General features: G+C 42.3%; 1 protein-coding gene across 1 annotated transcript in view; it reads right to left on the bottom strand.

The window, feature by feature from the left end:
* Positions 1-266: 266 nt before the first annotated feature.
* PIP4K2A (phosphatidylinositol-5-phosphate 4-kinase type 2 alpha) overlaps positions 267-22,784 on the bottom strand; it is a 123,451-nt gene continuing 100,933 nt past the window's right edge. The window contains exons 6-10 of the mRNA XM_060248383.1: positions 21,578-21,616; positions 17,990-18,103; positions 12,084-12,324; positions 8,684-8,787; positions 267-2,607 (exon numbers count right to left, since the gene is read on the bottom strand). Coding sequence (XP_060104366.1) covers positions 2,527-2,607; positions 8,684-8,787; positions 12,084-12,324; positions 17,990-18,103; positions 21,578-21,616 — 579 coding nt within the window. The 3' untranslated portion in view covers positions 267-2,526. The remainder of the gene's footprint in view (positions 2,608-8,683; positions 8,788-12,083; positions 12,325-17,989; positions 18,104-21,577; positions 21,617-22,784) is intronic.

Here is a 22,784-nt window from a genome sequence, read left to right as displayed (position 1 = left end):
AGTGTGGCCACCCCTGCGCTAAACCTTACATCACTCCACAGCAATATCACGAAGTGAACGAAGTTGGCAGGGCTCAGCATGGAATATTTTGAAAGATGTTCACAACCAATGACACGCTATGTACATATGTGGCACAAGAAAATTATTGCAGTCCAGCAAAAACCCCCTTCAATTTCTGCTTTTTGAAATGCAAGTTACACATTCATCTTGAGTATCATTTCCAAAAGCAGTGGTATATACAGCAAAAAGAAAAAAGGGACAAAGCATTTTCCTAGCAAGTCATAAAAGTGCTTTATTTTATAAAGCCTTAGTCATGTTTGGAGTGTGTTTTTATAACTAGGCAATACAGTGTGGGATCTTCCTCCCCCCCTCTCCCCGAACAGTTTCATCCAACAGTCATAGGTGAAAAGTGACTGTTACAGACAGGAAAATGAAGGCGTTGTAGTTAGCTCATAAAAAGCATACGCTAATTGGCTACAATAGAATATTTATTCTTTTTAAATGTATGTGTACCTCATTGTTTCCCAGTGATGTCCTTTGCAGACTCATCATACCTTAAGTAGCCACTGTGTATTGTAAGAAATTTTTTTTAAAAAAACATTCACATGGTGCCAGAGATAAATGGGGTGTGCACGTATGGGGAAAGGAAGTAAAAAAACAAAACAAAACAGAAGTCAAGCCACAGTTGTCAACTTAAATACATAAGAGTTCAGAATTGTACACATATGTAACAGTACAGTTAACTACACTAGAAGGGTAACAAAACCATGTTAAAAAAATTTGTACAGAGTAATAAGGATGGTATTGCCTTTGGCCGCATACAATAGCAAGATCAGCTGCTAGTTTATCAGCGCTCTATGAAGTCAAACACTACAGACATGATACAAGTTGCAGCCTTAACAGCGCTGGCGTTAAGTTATTGGAGAAGGCAACCTGGCACTCCAGGGCTAAGTTATACCTTAACAAGGGGAAAATATGATCTCTTTTTCTTTTTCTGAGTTGCTTGTGAATGTTGAAACAGAATTGTAAAAAGGCACAATTTTAGCACAGTGTAAGTAGAGAATATATATATATATATATAGCATTTCTAATTTTGTCCTTTTAGTAGGTTGGAACCTGTTCCCCAAAACTGATTATAAGAAGTTTTTAAACAGGTTACTTATAAGGTGACAGCACATTTTTAGGCAATGAATTATACAACAGAATTTGGAGAAACACAAAGCAAGTTATTAAGGTAATGGAGAGGGGAAAAGCCCACCTAATACACTTAAAAATAATCTGTCACCGTTTATTGTAAAAGATTTTCTATCATGGAGGTGGGTGAAAAATTCACTTTAGTACATTTACTGCGTGTTACACTTCAAGATATTACTTCATCTGCACTGCAAAATAACTTTACATGTAAACTTTGTATTCACATACTGTGCACAAACTCAAAAGCATCCCTGTTTTCCTATTAATGTAAACAGTAAAAATTTAGGGCTTTAAAAAAAGTAATTTTTTTAAAAAAAATATAACAGCACAATGTAAGCATTTAAAAGGTTCTAGTTTTGATCAGTCACAGGTGAATAGGCTTCCTATCCTTTTGTTTATGTGGCGAAAATGATGCTACTTGTTGCTTCCAAATGAGGCAACTCATCTTTAAAAGTGTTCTTGATTTCCTTTTTAGCACAATCAGTTCCTACATGATAAACATACAATGTAGATCTCCACATGGTATGACAATGGTCTATCCCTAACCCCCACCCCTCGGCAATACTTTTCCCCTTGTTTAAAAAAAATCAAAACAAAACCCACACAGAGTATGATTATGCCATTAGGTCTTGGTAAAACTAGAGACATACCTCTGAGTTGCTGGAAGACTGTTCCCTGTCGTGATGGGCCAATTAAAAAAAAACAAGAGAAAAGACCAAAAATGCAAAGATGCCAAAAGCAGAGCTTCCAGCACATGGAGCTTACAATGTTGCCGCTATTCTTGAAGAGTGCCAACATGCAAGGCTGTTTTAAGTGGAGCATTCGCTGTAAGGTTGTCATCATCATCATCACCACCAACAATACTGTCTTGCACTTTTCCATTCAAAACAGAAACTGATCCACAGTTTACAGCTTGATACCAATATTGTGGGACTTAACATGCACATCCTTCTTTCCTTCCCCTTCAATCCTTGGCCCATTCGTTCCATTTCAGCTAGAATCTGGAGTGTTGCAGCTTGCAATACACACCAAGTAAAATGCTGATCTATGTTATTAGTTAGTTAATTTATATTTGTAGGGGGTTCTGCACACACACACACACGCACCCACACACCAGAAATAGCTAGAACTATGCTGAGCATATCTGGCAGCTGTTAAAGCGAATATTTCACCCCAGTCAGTCATCATGGCCAGCAGATGTAAACCAAGGGGGCCGCCTTCTGCAAGATAGCACTTGAGAGTTCCTTTTTAAAAGAAGCTTTTGTCCCTTACACACTTGCAGCCATTGCTGCTGTTCCCAGACCTTGTATCTGTCCAGTGGAACAAGATAGGTTACGTCAAAATGTTGGCAATAAAGTCCAAGAATCGCTTTGAATACTGTTCGGGGTTAACTGTGGAAATCTCTGCACCTGCCTAAAAGCAAGAGAGAAAAGGAAAGCAGATTACATTTGAGACAACAAGAAAGCTGTGATGTCTTAGAGACAAACACAACTTGGATAAAAGTTCATACAAATATAGCCACTGAACTCCATCCTTCAGATGGTAATAATAATAATAAAATTTTATTTATATCCCGCTCTCCCCTGCCAAGGCAGGCTCAGGGCGGCTAACAACATTTATAGGCAAACAATACAGCAGATAAAAACATTAAATTAACATTATTTAAAAAACAGTCAATACTTAATTAAAACATTACTAAATCTGACAGTACCATTGATGTTCTTGACGCTATTCCTGTCAGTTGATACAATAACAAGGGTCCCTGAACCGAACCATTTTGGCGTTTTCCTTTATTACAACTATAGTTCAGCAGTCCGTGAACGCCAGCTTGAAGAGGGTGGTCTTGCAGGCCCTGCGGAACTGATCAAGGCTCTGCAGGGCCCGCACCTCCTCTGGGAGCTGATTCCATAGGCATGCGGCCGCGCTGGAAAAGGCCCGTGCACGGGTATTCTGAAGTTTAACCTCTTTTGGCCCAGGGATAGTCAGTTTGTTTTTTCCTACTGACCTCAGTGTTCTCTGGGGCTCGTACGGGGAGAGATGGTCCCTCAGGTAGGTCGGTCCTCGGCCATATAGGGCTTTAAAGGTAATGACCAGCACTTTGTACTGGACCTGGTATACAATCGGCAGCCAGTGCAGTCCGCGTAGCCCCGGCCATCAGAGGTAATGGTAGATTTTGCAATTTTACAAAAGTCTTGAAGAGAGGGAGATTTACACATCCCTTAAGAAAATTGCTCCCAGGGACACATGAGCTAGTGGGTATGTCTCATGAAGCTGCTTATACCAAGCTAGATCATTTGTCTATCAGGGTCATGACTGTCTAGTTAGAATGGCAGTGGTTCTCCAAGGTCTCAGTTAGAAGTCTTTTGCATCGCCTGTTACCTGATCTGTTTCTAAAATAGAGATAACAGGGACTGAACTTGGGATCACCTTGGATTTTCTTTTAAAAGATTTTATTACTTTTATATAATTAATTACAGAGTATAACTGTATTTTATACCTATCAGAAATCCAAAAGGAATATCTTTAGCATATTCTGCAAAATTTTATTCAAGGTATAAGCTTCCATGTGTGAACTCACTTCCTCAGATATCTGAAGAGTGCTTGTACACAAAAGCTTATACCTGGAATAGCACTTTTTTGGCCTTAAAGGTGCCACAGAATTCAAACTTTGTTCTACTGCTTCAGATGAACACGGCTGCCCACTTGGATCAACTCTTTCCTCAATTCATTTTGGCCTTTTTCTGCATTGTTATTTCCCCCACTTCTCCACAGATCTCAGTTGTCATTTAAATTTGTTTCTGCATTTACTCCCACATTCACCTCACCCCCCCATTAGGTCTTCTTTTTGCTTCTGCATTTATTCTTGGGCATTCAGCCATCAGATCACTCTCCCTATGAGTCACCCTGGGTTTTCCAAGAGTGCTTTTACCATGGACTTAAAAATTGTTCTGCTTCAGAGTCAGAGGTAATGCTAAACAGAAAAGTTTCCTCAGAATGTGTGACACTGTCCATTTCCTGCCTATCCACCCCTATTTCTGTCCCTCCTTTATTTTGACACATCTCCCCAGGTTTGATTCCCTCTACCCCCAAACTCTGCAATTTCTTCCTTCCCACTCCCACCTTTTCCTATCCTACAAGGCAAGGTTACCCCATCATTGATAATTTTCTTAAACAACTCTTTTTAGTTCTACTACTAATGATAACTGATCTTAATATGTGTTCACCCCCCCCCTTCAAGCAGGAGAAGGGCTGGGATTTCACTGACAGTGGGGAAGGGATACTGATACTGAAAGATCTTTGAATTATGTAGGCCATCCTGAGTTCCTTGGAGAAAGGGCAGGATTTTTCTTATATAAGATGGATAGATGGTTCCCATTAGGGATGTACAAAAAAAAATTCGATAGTACACGGATTCGAAAGTATACGGAGGGAAAAATACGGAATCCCATATATTTCTGAATTCCGTAGTTGGAATAGCCGCATATGCAGTAGATGCGCGGCTATTTCCGAATATACGGCCCCTTTATACCCTATGAACCATTGAAATCAATGGTAAATAGGGTATATTTGAAGCCGCCTGGAGGGGAGGGGGTTTGAGGGAGAGCCCCCAAATTTGCAGGGGACCTGCAGGGGACTCTCCCCTACAAACCCCCCAAGTCCCAAAAAGATTGGGCCAGGGGGTCCAATTCCTGGGGCACCCAAATCCAAACCTAACTTCACACCAGAGAATCTCTATAGGACCCAAATGCACTATATAGTATATACATCTATCAACTCTATGAACCCTGCCACACAAAACACAATCTGGCTGCAGCAAACCCAGATGCTAGCTCTCCAGCCCTGCCGCAAAGAACGCGGGAAGAGCTGGCCAAGCACAACAAGCATGCTGGCTCTGGGTCTCTCACCCAGGTGCCAGCTTCCCTGCCACAGAACACACAATCTACAGATGCCACCTCTCCAGCCCTGCCCCAAACAGCACGGGGAGAGCTGGCCAAGCACAACAAGTCTGCTGGTTCTGGGTCTCTCACCCAGGTGCCAGCTTCCCTGCCACAGAACACACAATCTACAGATGCCACCTCTCCAGCCCTGCCCCAAACAACACGGGGAGAGCTGGCCAAGCACAACAAGCCTGCTGGTTCTGGGTTTCTCACCCAGGTGCCAGCTCCCCCCCCCCCCCAGAACCAGGAAAAGGGACAACAGATGGCGGCCAAGAAACTCAACTGTTAAAAAAGTGGCCTTTTCACCAATAAGAAACCTCAGGCCAAATCAGTCAACAACACCTCCCCCCTAAAACCAGAACCAGGAAAAGGGGGACAACAGGACAGGAGGATACAAAACCTGCAGCAATAGAGAATAGATCCAAACAGAAGGCCAACACAAACTCAACTGTTAAAAAAGTGGCCTTTTAAACAATTAAAATTAGGCCAAAAAGCACCCCCCCCCCAAGAACCAGAACCAGAAGAGAAAAAGAACAGCAGCAGCAACAAATCAAACACAGAATCCTTTTAAAACAGTAAAAAAAATTAACTTTTAACAATACAGGAACTTTACCAACCCCTCCCCCCCAAAAAAACCCCCTTCACCCTAACCCCAAGAAATCCAAGCCACCCAAATCAGGAAAAGTAAAAGGACACTGCACTTTTAAAAGTCTTCTCACTAAAGTAAGATATGGGCAAATTGGCAAAAAACCCTCCACCCCAGGCCCCCTCCCCCAGCAGAACCCCCTAACCCTAACCTCAAATAAGCTAGTACCCACCACCCAAATCTGGATAAGTAAAGGGACTCTGAGTCTTAAAAAGTCCTTTTACCAACTAAAATAAAAACAAGAACCCCAAGACTGTCTTACCTTAGATGTCTTCTCTACTCCAGGCAAGTCTGGTAAGGCTGAGAGAGAGCAGCAGCAGCTGAGGCCAAGGGCCAGCACAGCACAATCTCTCTCTCATACCAACACAGCAGCAATGGAGGAGTCCAGCCAGGCAGACTCCTTAAAAAGGTTCTCTGGCCCTACAGAGAGCACTTTCAAAAAATAGCACTGCTCGGTGATTGGCCAGACAACAGTGCTTACTTGGATACACAAGTAAGCAAAAGATCAAAAGAACAACAATGTTGCTGATGGCTGGGGGATCAGCTACATAACAGCCCTGCAAAGCATGCATTTTGCAAATGCATGCTTTGGATTGGTTGCTGGAGCTCCTCTTCCCCCTCCCCCACTCCCTGATCCCAGGGGGGCTATGGGAGAGGTGGGAAAAGGCTACCAAAGGCGGGAAAGGAGGCAAGCAGCTCCCCTGAAGCTGCAGAAGCCCCTTGCCCGCCTTTTGCATTGAATTCCGTATACTTCCGAAAATCTATATGGAAGTATACGGGGAGCCATACTTAGCTCCCGCATAATGGGCCCCAATTGGATTCGGCTGTATGCGATTCTGTATACAGCCAAATCAGGGTTGATTCGGCGGTTGATTTGGTTCAGCTGAACCGAATGCGCACCCCTAGTTCCCATGGCCCTCAGCAGAAATCTCTGTTCCTTTTGTGATGGTAGAATGACTCATCCCCTGGAGATTAGCCCTGTTGGGTGGCCAGGCCTTCCCGGCTCTCCCAGGTACTGTGCTGAGACAGGCAGCAGGGCTCTTCCTCTCCCCCACCTCTGCCCGGAGGTTGCTGCAGCTGCCTCCTAGTGTCTTCTGTGGGGAGAGGAAGCAACTTGGTGGTGGTGGGGGATCTGCAGGCAGGCAGCTGAGAGGTAGGGGCTGGAGAGGAAATAAAGCAGCAGTGGCCTGCAAGTGCCATGGGTGATTAACCTCAAAGGAGTTTGAGCTGGGAGAGAAGTGTGAAAGAAGGTGGGGGGGAAGAGGGAGAAACTGCCAGCATCATCCTAATTTATATACTCCTCTGAACCAGTCCTTTTTTTGCCAGAAGGGGTGGAAAAAAAGGGGGTCAGCCATAGAAGTTTAGGCAATTTGCAAAGAAATCCAAAAAGTCTGGATTTAAAAAAAAAAACTAGAAACACACATGCAGGCCCTGCTGGTTGGATTTTGCGCTGAGCAGCATCTCAGTTGGAAGCAATTCTTTCAGGTATTTGTTGTTGTTAGTCTCTACCTGCCTGCTTTCTGTGAAGTTCACTCTTGAGCTGCCCAGTTTTACAAAAGCCATTTGTTTTTGTTTTTTGGTGAAGAAAAGACTTCTTCAAAGGAGTATATAAAATTAGGATGATGCTGGTGGTTTCTCCCTCTTCCTCCCCCTACTGCCCACCTCAATCCCTCTTCCCTCAATATCTTTTCTTGCTTGCTGTTTCTTCCTGACGAGCAGCAAGTCAAGGTGCAGCAGCAGACGTGGGTCCAAGCCAAGACGCCCTCTTAAGCTGTGGGGTCTTGTGAGCAAAATTCCACTTTGTGAGCTACTGGCATTCAAAAGTTGTGAGCTACTACATGAATTAGCTTGCTCTGGGGCTACTTTTCCTGGGCTAAGACAAAAATGTGAGAGCCAGAGGCTAAAAAACTGTGAGCTAGTTCACACTAACTCAGCTTAGAGGGAACGCTGGTCCCAACCCTTACTGTATTAAGCATGTATTGCCTCCCACCCCTCCCTCTTCTTCACCTCCCTCCAAAGCGCTGAGTCTCCACCTCTTTTCTCTTGTGCTATGGGCAGCTGGAAAGGAGTTGAGTTGCACACACTGACACACTTTGTCTTTTCCCTCATGCTCTCTCTCACATACTGCATAGCTTTGCAAAGGCCATTTAAATTTGAAATTTAGATAAAGCTGGACAGTGTGGGAGTGAAAGTTGAGCGGCGAGTGGGGGAACTCCAAGTGGGTGAACTCACCACTCAGCCTTTACTCTTGCTCCGTGTGACTTTGCAAAGGCCATTTAAAATGCTTTTGCAAAGAGGGTTTTCAAGGCAAGAGACATTCAGAGGTGGTTAGCCATTGCCTGCCTCTGTGCAGCAACCCTGGACTTGCTTGTCCAAGTCCTAACCAGACCAACCAACTTAGCTTTTGAGAGCTGATGAGACTGGGCTATCCAGGCCACGGCAGATATGTAAGACACAACTGTAAACCCACATGGCTCCATTCCCACCCCATACATTATATTCAAGAGAGAGCAACCTGAGCCAGAAGGAGAAATCTGTGGACATTTCAAGCATAGTTTGTTTTTTTAATCAGATGGAATGGAAACACCCCTTTCCACATGAATCGACAGATTAAGTTGAACTTGCCAAGTGGCTCTAAGAATGCTTTGTAAACAAATACCTCATCATCCATACTCTTATGTAAGGGATTCAAATGTCATTAGGAAATCACACCCAATTATATTTTAGCAACACAAGCAACAATACAAATCCCCAGACTATTTGTAAAGCTTCTTTCAGAGATTAGTGAAAAGGAGAAAGTAGATGAAGCCAGTCTCTCAAGCAGGCAATTCCGCATTAGAGCACCAAACTGCTAAGACCAGAAGAGAATGACAGGGCTGGAACATGCTGCCGCAGTGATACTCACGCCATGTTTGACGGTTTTTGCAGCATGAGCAGCTTTCTTTTTTGCATCATAGTGAGTAAGAATATCAATGATGGCCATAAAATAAACTTCCTTTCTAGGTGCATCTGCACAAAAGAAAAACATTTTCAAAAAAATAAAGTCACACTTTATGAACAGGTATGGAAGGAACTTGGAATGAACAAGGGCAACAAGAAACTGGTGGAGGCTGATGGTCTTTGCCCTCTAACAGCAGGGCGGTTTTCAAAACTGCCAGTTTACAAAAAGGCTTACATAAGATCTACAGCCTTTTCCCTCAGATAGTTTAAAGCTTGGAGATTCTTATGTAACTCAGGAATTATAGGAAGTTATACTTCTATGTCAAGATAGGTGGCCAACTATGGGCCACTATAAACTTAGACTGGAAAGCATGACTACATAGAATTGGTTTTGAATTACATGGATATTTATATGCCATTAAAAGACCAAAAAAGGCCAAACTAATGATCAGAAGTGCATGTTTCTTTTGTATTTGGGATAAAGCTTCATGTGTAACTTTGGCAACAGTGGTAGTATTTGCTTGAGAGCTTATTCTAAGTGCACATGTAACACATTTATTTAGTTAAAAACATTTTAATGCTAACTTTCCACCCACTTCAGGATCCTCAAAGCAGCAAACAGTCAAAACTTTAGAACAAATTGTAAAATGCATACACACACAAAACATTGGTAGATTTTCTGGGCTGTATGGCCGTGGTCTTGGCATTGTGAGACCTGATGTTTTGCCAGCAACTGTGACTGGTATCCTCAGAGGTGTAACCCAGAAAACTGGAGTTCTCTCTGGGTCAAACTGAGAAGTTGTTGGTAGGCAGGTAATTTATATCTACTCAGGCAGATGGGGTAGGGTCATTGTCTTGTGGGAGCTTCCTGGGCTGTAACATACTAATAGAGGAGCTTATCTGAGGGGGTTCTTTATATGGCTTGGCTATTGAAATTCTAATCTTATCTGTAGTGCTGTTGTAAGATATAGGGCATTTTGTGTTTTCCAGGACTGGAAGCCATGCCCTATTCATTTTTAAACTTTCTTCCTTCCTGTTGAAATTGTGTTTATGTTTATGGATTTCAATGGCTTCTCTGTGTAATCTAACATGGTAATTGGATGTGTTTGTCCAGTGTCTTGGAATAAGATACTGTGTCCTATTTTAGTTAGGTTATGTTCAGCCACTGCTGATTTTTCAGGATGACCAAGTCTGCAGCGTCTTTCATATTCACCAGTATGCGAATGACACCTAGCTCTATCTATTGTTGGGAGGCCAGTCCCCAGCTGTGTACTGGAAGATCTGGACCTGGCATTGCAAGCTGTAGTGAAATGGCTCAGGCAGAGTCGATTGAAATTGAACCCAGCAAAGACAGAGGTCCTGTGCCTGAGTCGCAGTGGCCTGGGTAGGGAAATCCCCTTGCTTGCCTTTGATGGGATGCTATTAGCACCAGCGTCAATAGCTTGGGGGTGCTCCTGGAGCCTTTGCTGACAATGGAGGCCCAGGTAGCAGCCACTGCCAAATCCACATTCTACCAGCTTAGGCGGATAAGGCAGTTGGTTCCATACCTGCGACGACCTGGCAACAGTGATCCATGCAATGATCACCTTGAGAATAGACTACTTTAACACCCTCTACATGGGGCTGCCCTTGACTCAAGTTCGGAGACCACAACTGGTGCAAAACACAGCAGCCAGGTTGTTAATGGAGCTACCTGTATGGGAGCACATTTAACCTGTGCTGAAAGCATTACACTGGTTGCCTGTGGCGTTCTGGATTCGCTTCAAGGTGCTGGTTATAACCTTTAAAGTCCTATAGGCCTGGGACTTATCTACCTTTGGGACCATCTTTTCCCATACGTACCCCAGAGAGCACGACGTTTAGAGTCCCAAAATCTCCTTAAGATCCAAAAGAAGCTCGACTGACCAGCAGTACAGTCAGAGTGTTCTCAGCAATAGCCCCCACTTTGTGGAATGCCCTCCTCGAAAACATCAACGCCCTGCCACAGTTCCGCAGGGCCTTTAAGACCGAACTATTCAAACTCGCCTTTAATGGTTAGGGGGAGTTGGCTATTACCTTCAGCACCGACAATCTCATTGAACTAATATAATGGAAATCAGAAGCTTGGTATCTTGCATTTTTAATATGTATGGAAATGTTTTCTATGTATTTAATTTTAATATGTTTGTAAATTGCTAACGTTTTTAAACTGTTGCTAGCTGCCTTGAGCCTGTTGGGGGAGGGTGGGATATAAATTTGATAAATAAATAAATATTCTTTTACTTTTTTCTGGATGCTACTTTATGTGGTCCCGATGTAAACTTGTCCACAACTACAGAGTATATGGTATACTCCTGCAGAAGTGAGGGGGTCTCTTCTGTCTTTTTCTGATCGTAGCATCTGATGTATTTTTCTGGTGGGTCTGAACACTGTTTGTAGGTTATGTTTCTTCATAAGTTTTCCCATCTAATCAGTGATTTTTTTTATATATGGCAAAACACCTTTTTTGTGGGAGACTGTTTTTCATTTCAATAAAATGCAAGCACACAGACATATGCACATCAACGGGAAAGAGGGCCAATAAGGGAACACCAAACAAAACAGAGAAGTCTTCACCAGCTAGTAGAAGACAATGATTTGGAGGGGGGGAGGGAAGAATGAATCTAACGATGGAGGGAGTTCCATAACTTTTGTGTCATAACTGAGAATGCTAATTCTCAGGTAGACAAACACCTTCCTTCAGGTGGCAGAGGTGCCTAAAGTATGTAAATGGTGGTTAGAAAGGAAGCCTGGAATTGAACTTCAAGTTGTAAAAGAACTATAAAAGACAGTGTTGGATCCAACCTGCTTTTTTGCTGCTGAAAAAGGGAGGATTACTTGATTGCCCAAAAAGGCTAAGGCTGGGGATCATGGGACCTGTGTATACAGGAACCGTATGGCTTGAAGGCACTGCAGTACAGAGGAGAGTGAAAACACTGGCTAGATTCAACCTGCGATTTGCTATGAAACTGTTTGAAAAGAACATTTAGTAGGCAGATCCTGCAAAGCAAAGAGGAGTTCTTCCATAGGATTAGAACTCTACCTTTTCACAATACTGTAAAAGGCAAAAAGTGGTATAATAGCAATTTGTGTTATAGGCGAATGGTTCTTCTGTGATCTTGGACATCAAAATATATTGAAATGCCAAAGCCATACATTTGGGAACTTCCATTTAATTTCAGTTATGCAAAGAAAAAAAAGGGTAAAAAATCCAACTTTAATGTGTAACTGGCATTAACATATTTTCTACCTTTCTGTGGTTTGATTTTTTTTACAGAGGCTCAGAGATTCTGATGCACGAATCAACATGTCTTCTATGTCTAAATATTTATAGCAAAACTACTTACTTTCATGGCATTTTATTCCATAAACATCAATAGTTGGATCAAATTCTCCTGGCGCCAAAGGCTGTGAGCTATTCAGTGTATTTCCTGGACTATCAGGAGGGGTTCCAGTAGGGTGAGCTCCATCACTTTCCCCGTCATCTTCATCATTCTCTTCACATTCAACCTCCTCTTGTTCTGCCCTTTCAACATCGTGAATTCCAACCAGCAAACTGTAATCCATGAGTTTTAACTGAGCAAGGAACTAGAGGGCAATAAAGGAAAGTGTTAAGTACCATGGAGAAGATAAAGATCCAATTAGGAAAATGTAGCTCCCCCCCCCTTCTTATGGAAGTTTACTTTTGACCATGAGCAGCCTGGGGAAGTGAAAACCAAAGTGAAAACTTAATGCAAGATTTGAGGGATCCTTCAAGAATGTCACACGCAGAACACACACACAGCTGTAGAAAAAACCAGGGCACATTTTCCTCAGTGTTCTGAAATTACAAACTGTAATAGCTAGAAATTTTGGGAAATACTGCAGGACAAAAAATCAAGTTTCTTGAGCACTCCTAAAAATACAGCTGAATGTCCGTAACATGCAAAATAGGATTTCTTATGTATCAGTCTCTGTGACTTGGATCCTACAACTCCCTTCACCAAAGACAACTTCTACCACACCCTTCCATCAAGTCTTCCTCCAATGGGGAAAAGAATTATCACAGCAGAATCCTTCTCCATTAATGCACTCATATTTGCCAATTTGTTTTTCTAGTGATCTCTCTTAATAACCCATCTTGGGAAAGGAACTGGCTTCCACCTTTGGAAGTTCAAGCATGTTGTTAACCAGTTTGATAATATATTGTTCACTACACCAGTACTGGTTTCATAGAACAACTTGTTAAATTGTTGACTAAGAACTCTCCTTTCTTATTTAGGTTGGCCTTGGAGGATAACCAATTTGAGCTGTTTTAAAAGTGACATGGTGATACCCACATATTTTAATGTTAATATTTTACATTTGTTATTTGTTTTTATGTTGCTTTTGCCTCATTGGCTTTAAAGTTGTGGGTCGCCACAAGACTTTTCAGATGAGTGGCAACTAAAAAAAAAATCAATCAATATACAAAAATAAAATAAACATTTACTTTGTGCCAATAGTATAGTAGGCTGCTTTAGGAACAATGGGTGTACACTTAGATATTTGGAAATTGAAACTGTTTCCAAAATTCCCTATTAAGTTTCAGAGTGGAAATAACCAATCTGAGACCAAACAGGGAATCTGAGGCACTGTTTTGGTTTGGAGGTATCTGAATTAACACCCCTAAATACTGGAGATATCTGAATGCACTTCAGGCCAGAATTTCCAGAAGAGACCTGCCCTAGAGCAGAAGTGGCCAACGGTAGCTCTCCAGATGTTTTTTGCCTATGGCTGGGGCTGATGGGAGTTGTAGGCAAAAAAACATCTGGAGAGCTACCGTTGGCCACCCCTGCCCTAGAGGAAGAAAGCACCTTGTCAAACACAAGGGATTCAGTCAGTGGCTACAACTTTGCACACTGTCAAGTTCTACTAAGAAATGTCACATTTTCCTTTGCATTTCTGGGGTAACATGCAAAGGTGAGAACTTGTGCATCCCTCCACATAAGGAATGTGATACTTTCTGTGCAAGAGAAACAGAAAAGTTCTTTTAGAAATGTGATTATTTCCATGTAGCATGCAAAGGTACTCACAAAACAGATATGGGATTAAGTACAGACTATGGGTAGAAATTAGGGGTGTGTGTATACTTCCAAATCCAATTAGAAGCCATTATATCAATATTTGGAAGTATACAGAACTCAATGTAAAAGGCGGGAAAGGAGTTTCTGCAGCCTCAGGGAAGCTGCTTGCCTCCTTTCCCGCCTCTCCCATAGCCTCCCTGAGATCAGGGAGGGAGAGGGGGAGAGGAGCCCCAGCAGCCAATCCAAAGCATGCATTTGCAAAATGCATTGCAAATGCATGCTTTACAGGGCTGTTGTGTAGCTGATGGGCTAATCCCCCAGCCGTCAGCAACATTGTTGTCCTTTTGCTTACTTGGGTATCCAAGTAAACACTGTTCTATGGCCAATCACAGAGAAGTGGTATTTTTTTAAAATGCTCTGTGTAGGGCCAGAGAACCTTTTTAAGGAGTCTGCCTGGCTGGACTCCATTCCATTGCTGCTGTGTTGGTGTGTGAGAGAGATTGTGCTGTGCTCACCCTTGGCCTCAGCTGCTGCTGCTGCTCTCTCTCAGCTTGGCCTGACCTGCCTGGAGAAGACATCTAAGGTAAGACAGTCTTGGGGTTCTTGTTTTTTATTTTAGTTAGGATAAAAGTAAAAGGACTTTTTAAGACACAGAGTCCATTTACTTATCCAGATTTGGGTGCGTGGGCAGCTTATTTGGAGTTAGGGTTAGGGGGTTCTGCTGGGGGTGGGGGCCTGGAGTGGGGGGGTTGCCAAGTTGACTATATCTTACTTTAGTGAGAGGACTTTTAAAAGTGCAGTGTCCTTTTACTTTTCCTGATTTGTGTGGCTTGGATTTCTTGGAGTTAGGGTGAAGATTTTTTGAGGGGGAGGGGTTGGTAAAGTTCCTGTATTGTTAAAAGTCAAGTTTTTTACTATTTTAAACAGATTTTGTGTTTGATTTGTTGCTGCTGTGTTGTGCTGCTGTTGTTCCTTTTTTCTTCTGGTTCTTGGGGGAGAGGGGCTGTTGGGTCTAATTTTTGTTTAAAAGTCCAGTTTTTTAACAGTTGAGTTTGTTGGCCTTTTTCTCAGATTTATTTGGATCTGTTGCTGTTGGTTTTGCATCTTGTCCTGTTGTCCCTTTTCCTGATTCTGGTTTTTGGTGTGTGTGTTAAAAGTTAAGTTTCTTTTTGTCACTTTTTTTTTTTTTTACCTCTGGTTGGTGTGTGGGCTGTGTGGGGTGGTTTCATGTTCTTATAGAGCTATTTTTGGAGTAAGAGGGTTCCATGCAGTTTTGGGGGCTCTCCCTCAAACCCCCTGCACCCAGTAGCCTCTGATTATACCTTATTTTGCCATCGAGTTCAATGGCCCATAGGGTATAATGGTGGGATAGGGGCATCCTCTTTGGGTTCCCCTGGAATAGGAACCCCTGGCCCAATCTTTTTGGGACTTGGGGGCTCTCCCTCAAACCCCCTCCCGGCGGCTTCCAATATACCCTATTTTGCCATTGATTTCAATGGCCCATAGGGTATAATTGGGCCGTATATTCAGAAATAGCCGTATAGCTCCCATATATACGTCTATTCCGAATACTGGTATTTGGAAATATATGGTATGCTGAATATTTTGGCTCCATATATTTCCAATTGCGATAAATTCCAATTTTTTTTTTTGCACACCTCTAGTAGAAATGTAAATGGGGAGCTGGAAGGGGTGGGGGAACAACTGGAATCATCCTTGCTGGCTTTGCTCTTGATCCCCAAAGTGCACAAGATCAAAGGGATTAGAGCACCTTTCCTATGAGGTCATGAAGAGTCTGGGCCTTTTCAGCTTGGGGGGGAGGTGACAAAGGGGGGACAGAACAGAAATTTATAAAATTATGCATCAAATAGAGAAAATGGATACAGAAAACATTTTCTCTCTCCCAGCAGAACTTTGGGGAACCCGATGAAGTTGATGGGCAAGAATTTCAGAAAAGACAAAAAGTAGTACTACTTTATTCAGAAGGTAATAAACTGTGGAATTAATTGTTAGTGGTCACATCAGGCCTCAGATTCAGTGGGAGCTCACAGGAGTGCAGTTCCTGAACCTTTCTGAGAGTTCCACCTCCTTGTCCACTGAATATAGTAGGTGCAGCTGCATAACAATCCCTGGATGAGCTCCACCACCTATTTTTCTACAAAACGACTCCTGGTGGTCATAGTGCTGTCATGAGCATAAATGGCTTTAAAAGGTAATTAAACAGATTCACTAAGGTGAGAGTCCCTTAATGGCTACCAGCCACTGTGCGTAAAGACAACCTCCACATTCAGATGCAATAACCATCTTAATATCAGTACTACAAGGCAACATTAAGAGAAGACCCCCCCCCCCTTTTTTATCATCCAGGGTAACTGGTTGGCCACTGCATGAAACCAGATGCTGAACTAGATGGACCAGAGGTTTAATTCAGAAGGATTGTTCTTACATTTATGATCACAACTTCGTTGAAGGCTTATGGACGAATGCAGAAACTGATGATACAGATGTACTTCGGAGTGTAAAGATGTGGGACCTCAGAAGAATTTGCAATAATGAGACTTGCAGACCTCAGCCCAAAACCAATCCCCTACCCTACGCAGACAAGTGTATTTTTACCAAGTTTGACTATCTGCAATGAAGCAGCAATAATTTCGGCACAGTATGATCAAACAGGTGAATTTTGAGGAAGACATTTGTAAAGTGAAAGAAGATTGACAAGTCAGCATGAACAAGAGGTTTTCCATCATATAACTGAAGGGCAATCTTATGAGAAGGTAGGCAGGAGGAGGGATGTTGAAACCCTGCTATAGGACACTTTTGATATACGACCTCTCCATAAATTAGAACCTGCCTTGAGATTGACATGAGGGCATGCTGATTAGTCATGTCCCAGCTGTGTACAGCTAGTAGCCAGACTGTGAATAATCAAGCAAGGTTTTCAAGATAAAAGGAGGCCAGAGTTTTCAGAAGAGACTGCCCCTAGAGGAAGAAAGCAAGGCTGGGACCTAGAGAATTGTTATAAATATAACTAGTGATTAAGATACAGCTTTAGAAAATGCATTCAGATTTAAGAAGGCTAGATAAGTATAAGCACTACTCATTCTTTGGAGCAAAGCGTCTCTGCTGAACTGAAACCCCCTCACCCAGGGAAAAAAAGAAAAAGAAAACACAAACAGATAAAACAAAACCAAGACTCAATTCTGGCTTTCCATTATCAGCATGAGATGCCAAGCTACTTCACAATAATTGCCTGCATGTCACATGAATTTTAAAACTGAAGCAATGCCGTAGAAGCAATTACACAAGCAGCCTTCTAAGAGCTTACTGACGTATTTAAACAGCGGAAATACAATTTGACTGATATTTCAGAGGCAACTCAAGTGTTTTATGATACATTTTTGAACTGTAACACTTGATATTAGTATCAAGAATGTCCAAGTATTTAAAAACACAGCATCCAGTGCTCTCAAAACAATTTTATGCCTAATAGCAGAACCCTGGGATTCCTCTTGTCCCACTTAAGGCAATGCAGGGATCAGCCATGTATTATAACTAGACTGATCAGGAATTTAACGAGGTAATTCAACATGTCATCATGTTCAACAGAGTTGACATTCAATGATTTACGATTTGAGACCTGATGCCGCCTTACGTTTAATACAGATGGGCATGCAGCCTTAGGTCTAATGATATAGGGAGGGAAACTGAACAGAGTAACCGATTGAATCATGTCCTAGAGAAGACAGGTGGAAAACAAACCTCAAAAACAAGGCTAGAAGGTCAAATGTCTTCTCTTTTTTCCTCAGGACAATTTTTGCAGGACATGTACACCTGCCTCTTTTAAAAGATACACCAAACCTAGCACTCCCCTTATGCAAGTAGGTAAGCCTAAACACCCTTATAATGCAGAATATGGCTTTCATATTAGTTGAACGACAACAAAAAATGAAACAAAATTATCAATTATGGAATTTTGAGTTCTTTACCAGGGCAAACAATTCACAGATTGGGCAAACTATTTAAGGACTGGTCACTCTAAAGCCTTTAAACATTTTTTGTCTGAAGCATTTTGCACAATTCAAGAATCCGTGAGGCATGAGTTAAGTGTCACCATGACAGGTATTACTACATATTTGCTAATGCTTATCCTGTTCCTGCTAAAAGTGTCATACTCATGGACAAAAGTGTCCAACAAACAGCAGTGTTACCTCAACATCCTTTTTAAGCTTTTCGAGAAACATCTTTTTGTTGGCTTCATCAATATGAATCTTTTGACCGTCATTAATGAAGTCATTGTCTTTGAAGGTTGGCAGTTCTTTGGCCTAAGACAAGAGACAAAAGCTGGCACATAAGAATCATTTTGAAACATACACACAACCAAACATGCCTGGTCCAACAGGCACTGCTCGACTGTAGCGGAAATGAAGTCAGACTCATCAAAAATGCAAAGTAACTGCCACAAGAGGGCATTAATGAGCCATGACAACAGGGTGCACCATAAGGAATACCATTTGACTCAGCACTCAAAGACACATCTGTATCATATTTTCCTCCTTCACATTAACAGTATCCTAATTGGCTTTCATGATTGATTTGCTTACATTAAGCCAATTAGAGAACTCACAGCAAGAAAATAAAGGAAACATTGTGCTGCTTGATCTGTATTTTTTTAAAAAATCATTTTATTCACCTCCTTGTCAATACTCGCTGCAAAGGACAAGCCCCTATTTGTCAGAAGTCTAGGAAAGAAATAAAGCTCCAACGACTAAGCTAACTTGTGACAGCAGCTGGTCTGAAGCAGTTTCATAGCAGCTCAGGTCCAGTGACAGCCCTGCCAAGATACGCTAGCTAACACGGAAGCTTGCATGAAGCTATCCCATTAAAGCCGGCAAATAAGCAACAGCTCTCCTCAACCCAGCAGCAGCTACACATTTTATGTGGAGGGGAGACTGGAGTTAGTGCATATGGCAGGATTCAGACTGGCTGGAAGAAGGGCTTTTTTGGTGTGTAACTCTTGTTGGATAAGAGACTGAAGAATTCCTTTTGTTGGCAAGTTCTTTCTTGTGTTAAGAAGTCATGGAAGAATAAGACAAATTCTTCATGCCACAGTAAATGAGGGAATTTCCTCACACTGTTCCCAACAACAGAAGCAACACAACCCAAGCAGGGTATAAAGATGAGATGCTTTTTGTTGGAGGAAATTTACAGCAGTCTCATAAGGGGTGTCCTGTCAAGTAGTGAGTGCAGTAATTAGTTCACTGGACTGGCTAGGCTAGATCTGGGAGACCTAATTAGGCCAGTCACACATCCTCAGATATGGGGATGTGTGACTGGCCTAAGTTCACCCAGTAAATTTCCACAGCATTCAGACGCAGGTCTCTCAGATCCTACCTAGTCCAGCACACTAACTACTGCACTCGCTACTTCCATGGCGTTGCTGCAAAGGTTAAAGGCAGGAGGCCCTGTATGCTGCTTTGGGTTCCAATTGAAGAGAAAGACAAGGTATAACTGAAGCAGATGAATGTCATCATGAAAAAGATGCATCTACACCATGCCAAACTTAATTTATGTCAGGCTCAAGGAGCTACAGTTTCAGGCCTATTTCTTTAAAAATGTATTCTCATGTTCACTTCTGCATAGTAGAAATGTTCTGAAAGCCACTTCCTGTTGTAGGAGACAGATTACGGATTTTACTGTAGACTCCTTGAGCAAGATCTAGTACTGGGATGGAAGCGATCTAGACCATGAGACTCCTAGTTGCTGTAGCAGCTGGCCCACTGCCAACAGGCAATAATTGACAAAAACGGGACAGGTGACAGGTGCATTCCATACTATCCTTGTCCAAGGTAGAATCATCCAAGGCAAGAGTAAGAGCAACAAGTCACTATATAATTGGAGCAGTCGTATTAGTTTTTTGCTGCACAAATAAGCAGGGGTCCTGTGACACCTTAAAAACTACCACAGTTTAATTCTAGCATAAGCTTTTATAGACAAGGACTCCACTCTCTGAAAAGTTGATACTACAATAAAAGGCCTGCTAGTTTTTCAGGGGCCTCAAGTCTGTTTATCACTATATAAATTCAGGAAAGAGAAGGCAAAACACTAGCTGTCAGAACTTGGCAGCTGCTGAAATCTACTATTCTTTTGTTAAAAAATTCAATGCCTCTCCAAGTATGTTTCAATAATTGCTGGCATAAACCAATTCCATTATTGTTGAAATGTCACAGGGCAAAAAACATACAGTTGGGTTGCTTCTAAAGGATTGTGAGCAGAAGGAACATGGTGACTGAGGTTCCTTGCTTGTAGAGTTCCTCCAGTGTTATAACAAGTTCTGTAGTGTGTGTGCTTGCTTGTAGAAGCTCTTCTTCAAGCAGATCATCACTTGTGGATTTCACAGTACTCTAGAGCACTTTTGAGGAAGAATCGCACTGCTACAGCACCAACCCCAAATCAGACTTTCCCCTGCAGCCACTGTGGCCGGATCTGCCTGTCCCGCATTGGTCTTGTCAGCCACCAGCAAGCCTGCAGCAGACGTGGACTACTGCACCCTTCTTAAATCTTCGTTCGCGAAGTCAAGCCGAGAGAGAGAGAAAGCACTTTGGGGGCAGATCCCTCAAGTATAGAAGGGCAGCATTTAACAAGGTTTTGTTTAACAAGTTAAAAGGAAAGGAGAAGCTGAGAGTGACAGATATTTTTCAACACTTCTTCAAAATGCTAAGTTGTGTTTCTTTGTGATAGATAAAATAAACCAGACAAACCGCATGCTGGGTGTTATCTTCCACTATTGGTGAGAGGAACCCTAAGTTTTCCTTTTGTACCCTTAGAAGCTCATTGATTCATGAATCTTGAGCAGCAGAAGACATTTCTTTCTTTTTTTAAATGCAAGGGCTAAAAGGATTGAGACAAATTTTGTGATTGCAAGAGTGATCTTAGGAACCTTATCACTGATCAAAAGAGCCAGGTTTCTGGATTATGGGGGGGGGGGGGGGAATGATGATTGGTTGAATAAAGGCTTCATATAGTAGTCCCTCATAACCGCAAAAATCTGCATTCCAGCAGAGCATGAAAGGATGTACCAATCTTGTTAAGCCCACAAGGGCAGATTCTATCAGTGTAGGGCCTATTCAAAAATATCCTTTGCAAAACCACTATTAAGTAAAATGTTCAGTCTCACAAACAAAAAAGCTCTGCAATAATGTGGGATGGTAAGGCAGTGCATATGGGTTTTTTTTAAAAGCTTTGGATAAGATAGCCCCAAAAATAGGGGTGAGCATACTCTGCAGGTTTTCAGGTTCAAATTACCATGGTCACTTTCAAGGACTCACTTTTTGATCAGAGAAACTGCTTTGGTTTTGCCCATCTCAAAAATATCATCAATCAGCATTATAAATTTCATCAGTTTCTCATCTAGGGCTTTCACACCCAGGTTGATCTGTGGGTATCCCAGTTTGAAGGCAAAAAGCCATGCTCTTGCTTCCAAATTCTGCTTGTAATACAATGTTTGACACACAACAGGGATAGTCAATGTTTTCCTTAAGAACTGGGTTAGTGGTTGGTTGATATTATCAGAGATAGCTTTAATCCAAATAGCTGAACCGTAAGAATGATGGGAACCACTTTCAAAGTAAAGGCTTGCACCACTCTGGGATTTTGTGTGCACTTTTGGTTTGCAGTTAAGGTCTTCGCCAAGATTCATACAGAATCTGAAGCTATGGAATAATGATGCAGGACAGCCACTATTCTGGTCTTGTTTCAAAAAAGTTGAAATTAAGTAAGTTGGTATAACTTTGGCATACCTTTTCCTTGTCACTGGCTTCTCTTGCTACTGTAGAACCCTGAAACAGAAAAGCTGTATTTGTAACATGTGATCCAACACAGAAACTAATATTTAATGGCAAAGCTGCTCATCAGTGTGGAACTACTTTACCAGAACCACGAGCAGTTCTTTTTTCACACACCAAAAAAGTTTCACAAAATCATTCAGATTATATCAGCACAAATGAACAATTCCAACACAATTCCACATTAGAATAGCAACCTGATGGCTGTAAATAAAAAAAAACCTTACTGCATTAAAAAAGAAAACGTCAATCTAGACATCTTAGTTAGTAGTTCTATGGAACAAAGGGCACAGGACATCTATGCAACAAAAGGCACAAGAACATTTCACTGTTGAAATTTGGATTTTCCTCATCGTACTGTTATCACTTAAATTTTGACTACAAATTCTGGTGAAATATTCTTAAAGCCCTAGTCTGTAAACGGACTGGCAGCAAAGCCAACTGTACCTACATATTGCAATTACAGAATAGTCTGTCCGGGATAACTGGCAATATACACACTAAGGAACATGAATTTATTCACTACATTTGGCAAGGATCCAAAGAGATGCTCAGGCTAATGCAAGGGACCCTTCCATGCCACATCACAAACACTTCTGAAGTCCCCCAATTCTTCCCTCCCCTTGGAGATATGGATTTTGGCCCTTTTGTTACGTGTTTCTGTGGTACCTATGGAAATGATCTTGTATTCCTGCTGACAGAGATTCTCACCTGCGGGATCTACAACAAACCTTTTTGGAACTAAAGTACCAACCTGATGAAGTCAGAATGATACCTAGAGGCTGCTAACAGACTGGCACTTTCGGTTGACTCAGAGATGCCTCTGAGATCAACCCAAAAAAACCCTCCAGAGGGCAACATCTGCTGCCTGCCCCTGTCCCATACTCACCCCGTCCTCTAGGCTGATTTACCCGGCTCAAAAAGGCACCACTTCAAAAGTGGTGCCTTTTCGCTGGGGCGTCTCTCGGCTGTCTGGAAAGCTGGGAAGCACCTGAAAAGTGCCCAGGGAGCTGCAGACAGAATGTGTGAGCTTTCCTGGTGCTCCCCGGGCGCCCACAGCCCACCCCTTTCCCCGAGCACTATCTGGAAGCTCTGGGACGCTGTATTTCCGGCAGTTTCAAGCCGCCCCAAACCAGCCATCTGTTATCACCCAGTGAAAACC

This window comes from Heteronotia binoei, chromosome 10 (genome assembly GCF_032191835.1).
Source record: "Heteronotia binoei isolate CCM8104 ecotype False Entrance Well chromosome 10, APGP_CSIRO_Hbin_v1, whole genome shotgun sequence".
Classification (NCBI taxonomy): Eukaryota; Metazoa; Chordata; class Lepidosauria; order Squamata; family Gekkonidae; genus Heteronotia; species Heteronotia binoei.
The sequence above is the reverse complement of the archived record's forward strand: the minus strand, read 5'-3'. Positions and strand labels throughout refer to the sequence as shown.